Source organism: Sylvia atricapilla, chromosome 3 (genome assembly GCF_009819655.1).
Source record: "Sylvia atricapilla isolate bSylAtr1 chromosome 3, bSylAtr1.pri, whole genome shotgun sequence".
Classification (NCBI taxonomy): Eukaryota; Metazoa; Chordata; class Aves; order Passeriformes; family Sylviidae; genus Sylvia; species Sylvia atricapilla.
Window position 1 is genome coordinate 104783006 of NC_089142.1, and position 17438 is coordinate 104800443.

The window sequence follows — 17438 nt, forward strand, 5'->3', positions numbered from 1 at the left end:
ATCTCAGTAGCTCTGGAAGGAGGAATTCTAAAGGACATGACAGTGGAATGGAGATTGTGGGGAGGATGAAACATTTGGCAGTGAGCTCCCCTTAGAGCTGGGCTCCCAAGTGTGGTGGCAGCAAGGCAAACGTTACCTGTGTTTGTCAACACAATTAAATGCACATTCTGTGTAAGAATTCTGTATCACTCCTACTTGCTGATTTTTATTTTATTGCATTAGAAGCAAGGATATTAATCTTGCTCCATGCAAGAGCTCTTATATTGCCTTCTAGGACATTTGGAAGTATTGCTTTTATTTTAAGAGCACATTTTTATTCTCAGCATGCTTCTTCCTCCCCGCCAATATTTCAGCTTTATCATTAATTCGTGAACCATAACTCTGGTGAGAATCAGCTCTAGGCTGATAAAAAGAATTCCTACATTTCTTTGTTTCTCAGTTTACAAAAGACACCTTTTAATGAGACAGGAGGGTTACACTGGAAAATAATAATAAACCAGATTTACAGTTTTATAGTCAATAGAAAATGTGATGCATATATTACAGACCTAAATTAGGTAAAAGTGTGTTATTTTAAAGGCTTGTTAGTCTTCTTTTACATGCAGTCAGCTCTGTAGTGGGTTTTTCAGAGCACCATGGAGAAAATACCCAGCACCCACTGACATCTTGAAATAGCTCCAGAAAATCTGTCTCTCTAAAAAAACCACACCAGACAAACTATACCCAAAAAAATCATTCTGTTAGGAAATGTAATGAGCAAGAGAAGGGTAGATAAAGCTATGATCACAACACAAAGGGAGTTATTTGGGGTGGAACTGTCTCATCTTCTGTGCACATATTGCCCAGTGATAGCTGGGTTACTGCCACTACAAGATTAAGTATCATTTCTCCTGGACCACAATATTTTTTTAGGTAGAATCCAGTATCATTCCTCCTAATTCTGCAATGGCTGACAGAACTAATGCAGGCTGTCCTGTTAATTTTATGTCTCCTGATAAGAGAGACATATGTCTCCTGATGAGAGCAACCCCTGCCAGAGCACAGCTCACTGTCACTGCTCTCTCTCTTTCCTGAGCCTTCAACCCGAGTGACCTCAGGGCCCCTTCTGATCTCAATATTGCAAATTATTTCTTGAAGAGAATCACAAACACTCCTGAGGGCAAGGTATTAAAAAGGTAACATACCCAACACTCTGAGTATGGGACTCCAGATAAGCAATAAAACAAAAAAGAAAAATCTCTATTCTGATACTGAACATTCAAAGAGAAAGTTACTTCCAGCGTAACTCCACAAATTAAAGCATGTAGCAATATGACAACAAGTTAATTCAAAGATATTTTATATATCAAATTGCAAAAAATCCCCATAATTATGCATTAAAATCTGCTTCTCTTGAAGGGTAAAATAACTTTAGCTCAGTTTTCATTCTTCCACATTTTTTTGTATTTTTTGACAAGTTCTCCATTGGAGGAGGACAACACAAAAATTACAGGGAAACTTCCGTGTTCTGAGTTTATATCTGCTACAACCAACATTAGTGGAAGAGAGATCAAGCAACTATAACATATCAAGGTGCTGCTAAAACTGTCACACACCCAAGAAAGATTCTCCTCAAGACCAAAGTGTTTAAGGGGATCTTTATGGAAACACTAGGTAAATGAAAATCACAAGAAGAAGAAACAAAGCCTGTGTGAGGTGACTTCACGGGGACTCTGAACTCATCAGAGGTTTGTTTACAGTTTGTACTACAAAACTGAGCAGACCCAGAAGGAATTTGTGACAAGTTTTCCAGTATTATTGCAGTACATTGCCAATTTTATGGGTGGAAGCATGAAGATGACTGTAATCCCTCTGTTACAGGCAAAACATCTGAGGCTCAGCATTTGAGAAAGCTTTAGAGGCTTCACTACTTATCACAGCGGTAGATTTAATTACCATGTCACAAAACATGGTAAACTGAATGTGCTGCTTGCAGTGAGCCGGTGATGAAGAGTTTGGCACAAGCGAAAGGAAGAAACAATTTGGATGGAAAAGTGAGTAATTGTGGAGCTCCCACACAAAGACATCCCAGATGCTCCGGGTAATTTCAGATCTTGTAAATACAGAAACCCATCTATAATCAGCTAAGGTGAAGAGGCTCATTCCCTACAGCACCAGGGGCAGCATTGTCTTGGCTGCATCACACTGAAGAAGTGAAGACAAAGCCATGCAAGTTTGGTTTGTTTGGGCTAATTTATTTTATTTTTGAGTTGTGGCACTCACATTTCCCCCAGCTGTCTTATAGTGTACTGGTTAAACAGATTACAGGATGATACTGAGTGTCTTTTACAAAGACCACAGACTACTCCTAGAAGGAGCTGGAAACATGGGAATAAACAAGGAGGCTCCTGGATGACATTAGCCCATGGGCATCTGAACTGTTGCAGTTCAACCACAGCTATAATAAGTGATATATATCTATAAGTTCAATCACAGTTAAATAATACATAAGTGACCTGAGAAACACTCCAAATCCAAAACAATAAATCTGGTAACACACCAAAACAGATAATGCGGTGTCAGGAGCTCAGCTGCCATGTTTCAGCCTGGGGAAAATTTACAGGTTCAGGCTCTTCCATTTTGACTGTGATGGCCTATGAAAAGCATCTATAAGCTGACTAGAGATAAACACAGCATGCTGAGACTACACAATAAAATCAATATTGCAGAGTGAACATCAAAGAACCTTGAAATATGCTGAAAGTTGGACAATTTGTGCAACAGCATTGTGTTCCCACGTCGCTGCTTCCAGCACAAGCATGCACAAACCATCCTGCCCCAGCACCCAGATGATTAAAACTGTTTGTTACCTTATTGACACCATCTGCCATTGCTTGCAGTGTTAACTCTCTAGGTCCATCCACAGTCTTCCCATTATCAGTTGGTCCCCAGCTGGCACTGTATATATCAATGACTTGGGGCATGTGGCTGATGGAGGAAGCCTCAATAATGTCTGTCATAAAGGGCTGGTCCAGCATTCGAATACCTGTAAGTTTTAATCAGCATAAGCATGAAATATGCATTACCCAGCACAAAATGTTAATCTCAGCACCTGCAGAAGGCCCCCTCCCCCAAGTCACAGGTATTTTAAGTAGCTGGCAGTTTCACCCACTCAGTAATCCTGCACTTGGCATTCCCATTTCACCAGGGTGTGCTTACCCAGCAGGATGCCAGTGTTAAACACCCAGCAACCAAGGCAGCGTGGCCCAGAAAGACAAAGAACTTTACTGTTAGCTTCCTAATTACCCTGTATTTTCCATCTACTCTTGGAGAACACTTTAAAAATAAACACTTTCAGCAATCTCAGAAATTCAGCATTTAAATAACATCAATGGCATTTAAAATAATATTTTGTAAGCTAGCAAAAAAGAGTAAGGCCCCCCCCCCATCTAACTTACATTCAGTTTTGTGTTCACATGTCACTAATTATTCAAGTAATTTTCTATTTATTCTGGTGCATCTCCAGAATTTAATCAGAGGAGGGAAACATGCTACACAGCAATTTCCTGGAAAAGTATCATTCTGTCAACATGCAGGCACAATAGCAAAATATGGCCAGCATGTGGAGGAAAAAAGCAAACTAAAACCTGCTTCCTTTAACCCACACTGCAGTAGAAGTTAGGAGTTTAAATGATGCAATCTTTAGGCATGTCAACTTCATAAAACCTCAAAGTGTTGACTCTGAGCAAGCCAGAGTGCAACAGACAGCAGTACAAGCCCTTACATCCATTGTGCCCCACACAGAAGACAATTTCACTGACAGCCAACCTGTCACTTGGCCTCTGAGTAACCAAGGACTCATTCCAAGCTTAATTTGCATCCCTGGGCTGAAGTTCAGCTTTTCCCAAGGGTTTAGGACACAGATGGGGCAGAAATCAGCAGCACAAGTGCCAAACTGTGTGAATGACAATAAGGATCCTGATCTAGAAACCAGTGGCGTTACTATATTCAATAGAAAACCAATGTGTCAAATACAAAGCTGGAAAAAAGGTGATATAAATTTCAGATAGAAATCAGACCAAAGCTGAACAAAGATGTTCTTGATGGGCTAACTCGAGCTAGAAATGATGAAGTCAAACTCAATGGGTGAGAAATTGCTTCCCACACTTAGAAAATGCAGATCTGCACAGAAACCACTGTCCTGGTTGAAAAGACAGGTGTCTGCCAAGGAAGGCAGGAACCCTTCCTGGGATGGAAAGATGACCCCCTCCCTCCAAATTATTTTAACTGTGAAATTATGGGGCTTTCAGGCCAAAAACTATGGGGAAAGGAGTAACAGTTCTTTGCTAGAACATACATGTGTCACAAGACAGACAAACAACAACACAACAAAACAGTGATCTCTTGATCACTGTCCATTCACCATCTCCCTGACAACAAATGGGAGGAAATTCCCTAGGAAACCCAACCCAGAGCAACCACAAAATTAATTATTGACCCTTGGGACAGTAGGGGAATGGGAGGAGCCAAATCATCTTTGAGGAAAAGAAGAGGTACATGAAAAAAATCAAGTGATGCACCAGACCCTTGGCAATCAACTTCCTGTTCATTCTGCAAACATGGACTCTGAACCATGGCAGCAGCAGATCCTCAACCTTCATGGACTTCCAGTGCCATGGACCACACAGTAGTGTTGCCAGTGCACTGTCCTCAGGCAGGGAAGGCTGGCTGGCACTTCCAAAAATCTTGAGGGGATTTTACTACAATGTGGACAAACACAGAAGATTATTTGTGGTCTGTTGGGCATCAGAAGAAGTCTTTACACCTCTTGATTTTTAACAACACCAGCTTGAAGTTGTAGAGTTATGTGAATAATATGGACATGGTCCAGACATGCCTCAATTCAGATTCCTTGAAGAGTAACTCTTGAAAAAATGTAAGTTTTGTGGAACATCCCACCCCTGAAGGAGATGTTACCCTTACTGAAGAAAGGAGATATTCATTAGACCTGCCCAGCCAGTTACTAACCCTCAGTGATATTTCTTGGGTATCAGCTTAGCAAACATTGCTTCTCTAGTGCCCTTCTCGGGTGGAGATTCAGCTTCCAGTCATGTAGGTGACAGGTGAAATGTAACCTTCCCCAGCTTCTCCTGACACTATGGTGAAACAGAGCCAAGCAGTGCAAAGCTGTCCATGAGCACATACTCTGGACCATCTCCAAGAAGCAATGGGTCCAACCATGCTGATGTTCTGGTGTGGATCAGGGAAAGCAAAGTGAAATTCATAAGCATCTATCTCTGCCTTCTGTGCCTCATTTCTGGTCATGGAACAGCCTCAAGAGTGGGAAAACTGGATCTCTTCAGATCCAGCTAAACTGACACATGGTGTTGACAGCCTAACTCACTCACATGCACTGTATTCAGTATATAAGTGCAGAGAAGAGCTCATTAGAGGTAAAAATACCCAAACACACCCAAGGTGTGGATGCTGGGTGCTAAGTACCACCTCTTTCATTCTCTGAAACCAACAACCACAGAGATTCACAGCATTGCAGGTCCTGCCCTGTGAGAGCCTAAAGAGAGCAGGATGAGATTTGGCTTTTCAAATGGATTTTAAATGCAGCAGGAATTTATACTTTACCTCCTGCCACAAACAATTCTACAACCACGCAGGGAAGAAGCACTGAAAATCAGTATGTGAACAGGAGCTGGCATATGAAGGAGCAAAGCTGCTCTTTTGCAAAATAATAATTGGTCCTGTACCAATCTGCAGCCCTGTCTGGTACAACACTCTCTGTCTCTGCAGGAGAAGTTGTGCCTGAAGCACATTTACACCTTGGACTGCCACCATACCTGCCACTTTGGAGTTGTAGGCGACTCCCACGCCGCAGATGTTGTTGTTGGCAGCAGCAGACACCTCTCCTGCACACCTGGTCCCGTGGCTGTGAAAAGGAAGGCAGAGAGACCAGGTGAACCCCAGCTAAATGCATGTGCTGAGCTGAGCTGGATCACTGTGAGCTTGTTTTGCCTCAGCCAGCTCCCTGTGGTGCAGAAGAAAACCATTCCATGGCAAACTGTTCAGTGCTGGATACTGGGATGAGTTCAGGTGATATCCAGTTTCCCCTCTGCAGGATGAGTGATGCTCGCGCTGAGGTTAACATGTATCCTCCAGTGTACTGCATTTAATTGTAAAGTTATTCAGGCTTTTTCCTTTCAGCTTGTGAGACAAGTTCTGCCTTGTTACCAACCCTTAATGGACACAGCCCCTGACAGAACAGGGTAAATATAACATCAATATCAATATCAATTCCTTCATTTTTGTGGCTTCACAGTGTGACTCCCATTACTTTGAACCTTATGGAACAAAGTCTGGTTGCCTTTTTTGCTGTCTGAACACATGCAAAGAGCATATCCCTGCCCAGAAAAGAAATGCCACAGGAAGAGATGGGTGCAACACCAAGCTGGAGAAGCAGAAAGGAGCCACAATGGTCACTGCACTCCTGAGCAGCAGAGCTGCAGCATGGCTGGCCAGGCCCAAAGCTGTGGGACCTAAGGCACGTGCATCCCTCTCATCCAGTGCCTAATTCCCAAAAGAGCTGACAAGGTGACAAGGTGCTCTAGCTCACAGAGCTACAGCTTTCTGCACAAGTGGGAAAAGTCTCTGCTCTGATATAGAGGTCCAGGTTTGGCCTGACATATGGCATTTCAGTAATATCTGGTGTCTATGAGGTGCTTTACAGCTCTTAACACAGACTCTAACTCCTGCAGGATGAGAGATTGCATTTTCCTTTCTCCTAAGTCACCGCAGAAATTAAACTCAAGAGAAGAGAAATACAGGCAACATAACCTAGTTTTTAAAAAATAGCATAGCAGCAGGGAAACTACTGAGACCTGTGCTGCTGTCAGGGTTTTTTTTTAGTCTAAGGTGTTGAATCAATATATGAATCCATCCTACTGCTCACATCAACCCACTCTGTGCATTGAAACTGGTGTTGATCCTACAGCATTCTAAGGATACATGCAACTCAAAATGCTGTATTATAAAGGTTTAGTGAGTATCAGATGGACCACCCTGGAGGGAGCAAAACTCTTTTAATCACCTTTTTCTCTCTCTCTCTCCCTTTAAGGGTGTCTGGCAAAGATAAGCTTAACATTAACAAAAAGGTAAGAAGCAACACATACTTTTTCCTGCTCTACTGGGGAGAATGTATTTTTAGAGGCAGCTCCATAAAGATGACTGAAGATCTCATCTGCTTCATTTTACAAAGGGGGCAGAGAAGACAGCAATACAGATTTCTTACTCAACTGCTCCAGAAATTGCCAGCAATAATCAAACAAAAAGATTTTCCCTCATGTTCTTGCTCAAAAAGTGTGGGAAACACAACATTCATTGCTGGGTGCTATCAGTGCTAGGCATTCATTATCTAGTCACCTATGGGCCATCTACAAGCCACAAAGGATAAATGGCTTGGTTCAAAATTGGCCTGACTAATGCTGGGGTGCAAAACATCAGTGATGCTGCCAGGTTACAGTGAGAAAAACTGTATTAGGACCTTCCTGACAAAAAAAAAAAAATTACCAGAAGGTCCTCTCTCTGTCCTGGATTCTCCAGAGCAGTGGGCCACACAGTGGAGACTGTAAACAGGCCTATTCCAGCAGCTCAGATTTTCAATATTGTGCTGCTGACTAGAGAGAAAAAAACAAAACAAAACAAAAAACCCCACCACTTTTAAGTTAGTGGAAATGCATTTGTTTGAATTATTAATGGCAAATAGCAGACTTTTCCAACTCAGCCCTATTTGCTGTTCATGTATCATTGATAAACCCTTTGTGGTTTCTATGAAGTGACTCATGTCACAGGAATAAATCACAGCCTTTCTCTACAGTGTTCACCTCATCCCTATTTCAATATTTAAAACAAGGGGATAGACCACAGAAATATTTTCATCTGTGAACCAGCTACTTCAAATATATTATATATAATATTTAGGAAGTAGAGCAAGTCTTACATAAACTTTATGTAAGTGAAAAGACGTTACATGAACATGCATGAAAAAGTAAGGTGGGAGAAGTGGATACAGTTGAAAAAACCGCTTTGCACACTGTATTTAAAAAAAATACCTATGCTAGCTATGAAAATTTCACTCTGCTTTGTCTTTGAAAAGAATTCTATTTCTAAAATCCACTGCCAGTGCATGCCTCCCTACTGACATATTTTTTAAAGTGGCAGAGGTGGCACAGATTTTTATTGGGGTTCCTTTTTATCTTTGAATAAGCTTTGAAATGCTTCTGCAGACAGCAGAGGAGAGGACCCATGCATCCTATCCCCAGCTGTTCGCAGGGGAGGGCTGTGCAGAGCTGCAGCCTCAATAGCTGGGACCATCTGCCTTTCTGCACCACTTTAGCTGCTCGCATTGGGCAGCAATTGAACATGCAGAGAGAGCTCAGATGAACACTTTTATGGGCCAAATGCAATCCCCTTTTTACTCACATGAGAGTGTGAGCTTCTGAGTATTTGAGTGTTCACAGAAGAGAAAGCATCCTCCTGCTTTGCTTTGGATCCATAGTTAGTAAAAGAATCTGATGTCTGAAGAATACAGGTTTCCAAGATAGCAAATAAACTTTGCCCTGCTAACTCACTAGCTGAGTGAGAGAATATGCAGAATACAAAGGCTGTTAGAGGGAAAGGCCAAAGTGATTCCAGCAGTCTTGCAAAGCACCAAATGGAAGGGGAATCTGTGCTTACAAGCAGAGCAGCTGCGATTAATGAAATACTCCTTGCAAAAACCTCTCCTATTTATTCTTAAAGTCTAATGAACACATTGCACATGCAGCTGCCAGCTCACAAAAGCCCTTTGGTGATCAGTCCTCTGCTTCTTGTTCCACAAATCACTTGAATTGCTCACATAGAAACGTATTCTTTCTGGAAAAAGGGATATTACGCTATCCTATTTCCAGCCTGATCCTCCTGCATGCATAAATTTCAATGGGAGATACATCACTGGCAGTGCAAAATGGAGCCTTTATTTCAGGTTTCTCTCAATAGATTTTCCATGTAATCATGCCCTATCCAGATGCACCTGGGTATAGGGACAGAGCCTGTCAGAGGCAGACAGTTGTTACACACTAGTGACACTAATTCAGCAGTCAGAAGAGCTTATATAGGAGTATGCCAGCTCAATTAACAGCACAGCAAAGAAATACACAGAGAAAAACAGTCACAGCTACTCCTGGGCAGCTGGATATGGTGTGCTGGTTTGCATCTTAACCTGGGGAAAACTAAGAATCTTGCATCTTAAAGCCTTCTAGTATAGTGAAAACAGGAAAGGGATGCTCCACTGAATGTGTTGCTTTGTGATTTACCTTACAAGACAGAAAATTCCCTGTCTTGCTAAAGAAATCTCAAGGTTCATAGTATAGTTTCACAGAGGTATTTGGGTTGGAAGGGGCCTTAAAGATCATCCAGCTCCAATCTCCCTGCCATGCTCAGGGAGGCCAACCATTAAATCAGGCTGCTTGCTCAGGACCCCATCCAGCCTGGCCCTGGACATTTCCAGGGATGGAGAATCCCATTATGACTAAGATTCATTGACAAACAATGTTATACTTCCTAAATATCAATTTGGGGTTTTTTTCTGCAAAGAAAGAACAGTAAAGGAAATCAGCAAAGCAATTTTTCCATCGTTTTCCTCCTCCTGTTGCTGACCTGAACTCCCCATTTCCCCAAGAAACAGAGGAAAGTGCTGCAGTTCTCTGAAAAGCTGAATGATGCTCTCAATTATAACAGACTGGGTCACAGGCAACAGTGGTGCTCACCCTCAATTTTCACTGAAGTGCTTGAAGTTAGCCAGGAGCACCTGGGACCAGAGACAACAACCCCTGCCACATCTCGAATGCTTTAGGTCTATTCGAGGAGACTTTAGAATGCAACTCTCCCTCCAGGGAAAGTTTACTCTGCAGAACAGCTAAGGATGGAAAACTGGGGTTCACTACAAAACAGCTGATAGCAGCAGAATCAGTGTTAATGGGGTTTGGCAGAACATATGTAATTTTATGAAGTTCCACACTGTAAACAACTAAAGCTACCATCACACACTACAGCTAAATTTAATTTTCTTCCTCTCCAGAGCTAAGTGGCATCTGTCTCCTAAAAAGATCCTTTGCATAAATAAAGCAAGAAAGTCAGCAGACCTTCACAAATTAGAGCCCTAGCCTTTCTCTGACTTTCCATTTTAAACTGGATTCATACTAGTTGAAAAGTGCCAGATGTCCTTTCGCCAAATGAAGCGGAAATCTCATTGAGATCTTGCTTTGGCTGAGAAATTGCAGGACTACAAAGAAGGACATCACAGCTCCTAACTCTGTTTAATCCATTCCAGGAGGCCCATGTCTGAGGTGGAAGCACAGCTGCTTCTTTGCCGTGTCAGTCTGACAGAAGTACAACTGATTTCTTTAGAAATAAAAACAAAAATCCTCATGCAAACCTGGGAGACTGTCCAGTCATCCTAAGCATGAGATGAAAGTCAAAGAGGCTTGAAATATTTTTTGATAAGCACTCAGTCTGAGCCCTGAAATCTTTAAAAAGTTTTCAAAACCTCAGCACTACAGGCAACTTCTGTCTAAGGGACATTTGGAAATTTCATTGAAAATATCCTGAAATAGTTTTTGCAAATCCAAGCTAAGAACCCTAGACACATTTTGTAAAAAAACTCTCAAAATATGTTCCACTCTATGTAAAAAAAAAAACAAACAAACAAACAAAAAAAAAAAAACAATTAGTTTAGGGAAACTAAAAGTCACATATTCTAAAATCTTAAGCCTTTTCTTTTGGGCCTTCCTTATTTACACCATATCTTGAGAACCAGTCTTTCTCCTGCTGAAAACTGGTGAAGTTCAGAGCTAAGTTCAGAACACACTGAAGGAGGAATGGGTCCTGGGCAATCACTGTGTATTCAGGAGAAATATTACAACAAGCACAGCTGCACTGGTGATTCCAAATTTATAAACACAACAGAACAGATTCCACTGGATGTGGACTTCTCCAGCAGCTAGAAAAATCCTATCCATGTACACTGTCCTTAAATCAAAGTGATTCAGAACTTAATGTAAGATCTAATTGGTTTTAAACTGGTCATTCTACATCATGCTGCTGTTCTGACTTCTACAATGGGATGAAAAGACTTTTTTACCCAATGTCTTTCCTCTCTCCAGCTTAGTCCCTTTAAAGTTAGCTAGCAGATGGGAAGCCAGCTCATACATTTGGATTACTGGACTGTCCTAGGACAGCTGACAAAAAGGTATGTAGCCATCATTCATCCAAACAATCTAAAAACAAACTTTTCTGGAGCAGCAACTTCATTTATAAACTATAAACCTAAAAAAACGACATCATAAGTAACCTCTTATTTTCAAGCAGCAGTGAGACTGCAATGTCTGTTGTGTGACGACTGAATTTAGCAGAAAACAGACATTTCCCAAAGATGCAGAATTTCCTACACAGACCAAAGGGAAGGGCAGGCTGCCCCAAATCCATTTACCTGTTAAACCAGTCATCTGTGTAGCGGGGATAGGGGTAGGGATCATTGCTGCTGAAGTCATAGCTGGCTTTGGCATTCTGCAAAACACAAGGAACACAGAAAATCAGCTGAAGAACAAGGCATGGAGGGCAAAGTGAAACACAAATTGAATGAGAAGCTGAGAATCACAAGCAAACTTTGCCCTCTTCATTCTGTGAGATGTATCTGGGCAGAAACCAGTCCCCCATTGTGCTATTTTCCATTTCCCACACCAGCAAGCCTGGGCAACAATGCTTTCTGGCATGCAAAGCCTCCTGTAGACTAGTCTGGTTAATTGTGAGGTGGTGTGAGAGCTCAGGTTACTACTGAGGGATTGTTCATCAACACCTACAAGAGTATTCAGGTATTAAACGACATGGTGTGGCAAAGCAAGGGTTAAATTCTATTCTCCAAACAGTGGTGGAAGTGACAAGACAGGTGGGTCTTCCACAAAAGATGTATTTTTGAAAACCTCATTTGTGGTACCACGACAGTCAGATTTCTAAAAGCATTTCAGCGCCTAAGAACGTCAATTTCTCAAAATTCAACTGTGAAAACTGCATGAATGGCCAGCACATACGCCTGAAAATCTCTTTGCATATTTTCTCATTCCTTTAGTTGTCTCAACAGCTTCACAAATGTGGCTTTCAGGCACTTTTCAAAATGTCATCCCATGTCTCTGCTTTCCATATAAATCTAAATCATTCCTGATTTGTCCTATCAGCAGTTAAGGACACTCAGCAACTTTTTGATCTGAAGCAAATAGAAAGTTTCAGAAAGTCAAGTGCCATCTTCTTTTTTCTCTCTTAATGAAAAAATAAAGGGTGACTGAAAATTAGGCTTTTAAAAATATTTAGCAGCTTCCTCTCAAGTGTATGTTCATTGAGTTTATGTTTTAATAATCACCAGACTCAAGGAACAGAATTATGTTAATTCTTAATTAATGTGTACTTGTATTCCTTTTAAGATTTGGCTGAGCATGCTATTGAAGATAATTTGAGATTTGTGCATGAATAGCTGTGCTCCTAAAAACATTCCCTTTCATCTGATTCTCAGATCCTGTGAAACAGGAACAGACAGTCCACTGGTAGCACCCAAGTCCTTGGGTTTTGGATTCAAACCCTTAAAATCCCAAAAACCTGCTCCAGAATGAAATGAGGACAACATTGTCCTTGATACTAGGAGGGCAGAACTAAGTATCTTTCAAATTATTGTACAGTGGGGATTTTGAGGTGGTCATTTCAAAGCCTGGTTGCTTATATCCAGCACAGAAAGTAAATATCTTGCAGCATTTGAATGGAGCAGAGATTTTCAGAATGGCTCTCAAATGGCTTGGTGCTGTCCTCCAGCTCAGACATTAATCCCTTTTTGAGATCCTTACAAATCTCTTCGGATCTCCACACTAAGGCCCTGATTTTCAGCCCTGAAGATGCCTTACAATTACATCAGCTACAGCCACAAATTCTCAGTGCTTCTCAGTCTTTGTACCCAGGTGTCTTGATTAATTTGCTTCTTTTAATTACCACAACTGCTTATACAGCACTTTGAATGGCACAGCTATGAGTAAACAGAACATTGCTTTTCAGCCAGGGGAAAAAAAGGGGAAATTTGACAGTTGTCTATAATTCATGAGTAGTACAGAGAAGGTGGACAAGGAGTTATTTTTTACTACCTCTCATAATGCAAGAAATTACCACGGGGGATATTTAGAAGCAGCAGAAAAGAAGAAGTACTTTTCCACAGAACGTGTAACTAGTTACAAAATTCACTGTCATGTAGATACCACACAGACATATTGCCAACTTAATATTCACTCAGAACTTCTGCTTCCACTCTAAAAATATTCTGCAAATGAGAATTTAAACTCAGTCACATGTGGGGGGAAATCAAGGCACAGAAAGCTCTCAAAACCTTGTACATGCAGACCCAGACCCAGAGATGAATATAGGGTTTCATGTAAGACCTTGGAAAAGGCTTCCAGATTTAGAGACCAGAAGCAAGAACGTGGATTTGTAGTTTAAGCAGACACATGTTAGGCTAGGTAGTGGAAAGTTTTAAGAGTAGAAAAGTTTAGTTAGAGAATTTGTTACAAAGATACTAAGAAGTTTTAAGGTGTACTACTGTAGGTCTGTGTGTCATTATACAACTGGTTAAGAAAATCTGCACTGGGACAAAACGTGTTAAACAAAATAATTAATGACTGGTTTAAAGACACTAACAAACTCTGCGGCAGCAGTTTATTGGCTAATAAATCTATATAAGACTTTGTAACTAGAGATCTTGTGACTACTGACCTCTGACAAATGATGTGAAGATGTTCTCACCCTCTCTGAGACTGATGAAGATAAGAGCAATAAATCATGCTTTAAGGGTCCTGTCAGTGGTCCTGTCTCTTGCTTAATCCCAATAATGTGTCAACTGTGGTTTGTTTTCCCATCTGGAAGAAATGCAGTCCCACTTCCACACCCTAAGCTCAAAAGGGGTCTGGTGAGGCTGACTTTTTAGGACATCATCAAATATTGCAAGCACCCCGTTCTTGCTGTCAACCACTCTTGACTCTACAGTTCCCTCACACAAAAATTAAAGGATGAAAAGCCCTTCCAGCTGTGCTGGTGTCCCACTCGTGTTCACAGTAGTGACAGACAAAGGGATTCCAGCCTGAATGATTCAGGCACCCTACAGCAAAATGCAGCCCTGCTGTAGACTCAGGTAAAGAAGCTTTAAACCAAGTTCTGCAGCCACATCCTGTAGCTCTCATTTGCTTCATTTTGGATCACTGCACTCAAAGGAAAGATATAACTAATGGAGTGGGAAACCATCCACAAAGGGCAAAATTGAGAAGAAATCTTGGAGAGAAAACAACTGCTAACTGAGCGATTTATCTTCATTAGGATCTTTGAGAAAAGACAGTGAGTTTCCGCATAGTGAAGGAGTATTTCACCCACACTGTGGAAGCAGTGAATTTGGTAATAAAACAGCAGAGACAAGTACAAATGGACTGCTTCAAGTTCCTAATTTAAAGATCAAATCCACAAATACCGAAGCCTCGGATTTTTAAATTTTTTTAAGCATAAGTAAGAAATTAAACCAATTTCAAGACTGCATCACCAAGGAAACTGCTTCAGTGGATAGCTTAAATATTGCATTTTGTGTTTTCGAAGTGAATATTAAAATCTCTGGTTTGCCATTGTCCTCCACAGGTTGGAGTCTCCAGCAGGCAGCAAAAGGGAATTTATTGCTAACATGGAGAATTAATCAGCATAGGAACCTCTAAGGTTGCAACCAAAACCAGTGCAGATGGGGCTCCACAACAGCAGGCTGACGTGGGAACACTTTGCTTTTCCACTCAGGGGATTCAGTGCCCAATTTACTTGGCAAACTAGTCTGCTGGCAGTTCCTTCGCTTAGACTTGAAGGGTTTAACACTTGATGTTCAATATCTAAGGCAGTTGCCTGGTTTTTAACCTCAGGGAGAGCTTGAGCCACCAACCTGAGACACTGGTCTGGCCTTAGAACAGTCTTTGACACTGGATGTTACAATGAGGCGAGTCTAATCCCTCATGTTCAGTCAACACCAGCTCAGAGCTGCAGTGATTTGATGTTTATCAGTCACTATCTATACACAACAGCTTATAAATAACATCTATTATATAATAAAAATGCTACTACATAGAGGAATGACATTGCTTTCTAAGGAATATCTCTATTTTTGCTTTCTGGCCTCTACACCAAATAAAATACTAACAGAAGGGTATCAGATGCCAGGATGAGATCATTTCAATCATTTATTAAGTAATGGCTTGTATACCATTACATAAATACATTACTTTTGCCTCTGCATAAAATTCTGCTTTCCTTAAAAATAAGCTGACTAGAATTTCCTGAAGAATTGCCTTGCACCTTTTAAAACACATGCAATAAAATCATCTGTGGAAAAATTCATTATGCAAAATATGACACTACCAATAAATCAGTTGTCCCATGTGCTGTTCAGCACTGTAATAAAATTATGTACCTTGAATAATGCAGCAAGCCCATAAATTTTTGTATGACTTCACAAGCTTCTGCAGAGTATTTCACATATACTTCCCTTTTTCTCTGTAAGTCAAGAAATATGCCTAAGCCCACATGCTAGTCCAGGAGACAACTAAAGACACACCCCACTGGTCACAGGCTGATTCTGTTCATGACATTAAAGTCCTGGATTAGATCTGAGGCAGAAAAAACACCTTTTGTTTGTTTGATTTCTTTACTGATCCTATGAGCAAGCAAAGCCACGAACTCGAATTACAACATACAACATCTCAGGGAAACTGTACTAAAGTAACACTGAACATCACATGGTGGCAAAATGAAATTCAGTTTTGTACACACAGGCTTAAAGACATGAAATATGCTCACCAGAAGGTGCAAAAGGAGGCAACATGTTTAACCTAGGAGAGGTGCTGCAAGGCTTAAAGGTCATTAACAAAAAACAGAGGCACTGCTGCTAAGCCACTGTGCAATAAGCTCTCTCCTCTCTGCCATAGAAGTAACTTTTATTTTAGTTTGCTTTGGTTTGTAGGGGTTTTTAAATGGAAATGGAAAGAAAAACCTGTCACTTTTTAAATACCTCTGCCTTTACATGAACTAATGTATATGTCTTATATTTTTTCATCCAACAAATTCTGAGCTGTTTTGAAGACCATGTAAACACCAAGAATATATCCAGAATATATTCAGAATCATTAACCTTAAAGAGCAAATCCACAACTGGTGAAATCTGCCACGTCTCTCTAGACACAGCAGCCTTTTACCCAGTTCTTACAGGAGCATCACAAAAGTAAAAATACTGAGCCAGGAAACACCAGCCAGATCTTGAATAACAAATAAGACAGCAGCACACTTCTCTGCTGTTCTCCTTTTCAAAACAGCCACAGAATAACAAATCAGAACATCATTTGAAATTGATGGAGTTGTGTCCTGGGTCCAGAATAGCACCTGAGGTGCCTGTAAGCCCTCCCGGTATTCCAATTCCAGGAATTCAGTACAGGCTCTACTTGGCCACACAATGAGCAAGTAAAGAGCTCAGCACAATAGTGATTTCATTTTATAGTTATTACTAAAAAAAGCCCTTCAATTTCTTCAACAATCACCAATCATTTGGGATTGGATCAAAGGAAAAACTAGTGGAATTACAGTCAAAAGAAGATAAACTGACTGCCAACAACAAGTTGCTACTGCTTAATTTACAACAGTTAAAATAGTTGAGATTACAAGAAGTAAGAATTCTAATAATCCAGCTTCAGAGTTTACAGGAAGACGGGTTGGCTGTCCCCCACCTCTTATCTAACAACTTATTTTGTAAAATTGAAAGTTTTTCACTTCTTAGTTTTAAAAGCAAACAAACAAAAAGGCAGTCAAAAAAAGCATGGAGTCTCACTTTAACATTTGCATTTATCTTCATTAAGGCAGCATTATTTTTAAAGTAACAGTTATGAAGAAAAAGAGCTTTGCTGAGGTCATATCACATTGTATTATTTTTCTGTATTAAACAGATTTCTTTGTCAAGTAACTGATGATCCCCCCTACGTATCCCTCAGAGCTACAAAGTCACACAATCACTTATTTTACTTTTACCTCTGTAATGGCCTTCCTATTTCCCCTGCAGACAAAATGAGAAAACCAACATGAGTTACACTGCTGGCTGGTGCTCCCCAGCACATTAGCATCTTTTAAAAATAAAAGGTGCAGTAAACACACTTTTTATTTCACACAGGCTAAAGCACACAGGCAGAGCAGCCAATGTATACCATCCAGATCTAAGCACAGACATTTCCCAGCTCCAAAGAAATCAGAAATTAATTCTTAGATACCAAGATTGTCAGGTGTTTTCCCAGTGAACAAAATGAAAGTCCAAATGCATC

At 40.7% G+C, this 17438-nt stretch overlaps 1 protein-coding gene across 2 annotated transcripts in view; it reads right to left on the minus strand.

Moving 5' to 3' along the window:
* PCSK2 (proprotein convertase subtilisin/kexin type 2) overlaps window positions 1–17438 on the minus strand; it is a 97736-nt gene that overhangs the window by 17475 nt on the left and 62823 nt on the right. For both annotated transcript variants that reach the window (XM_066316501.1, XM_066316502.1), the window contains 3 exons: window positions 11516–11592; window positions 5832–5920; window positions 2850–3025 (listed from right to left, as the gene is read on the minus strand). In XM_066316501.1, the coding sequence (XP_066172598.1) occupies window positions 2850–3025; window positions 5832–5920; window positions 11516–11592 (342 nt within the window). The remainder of the gene's footprint in view (window positions 1–2849; window positions 3026–5831; window positions 5921–11515; window positions 11593–17438) is intronic.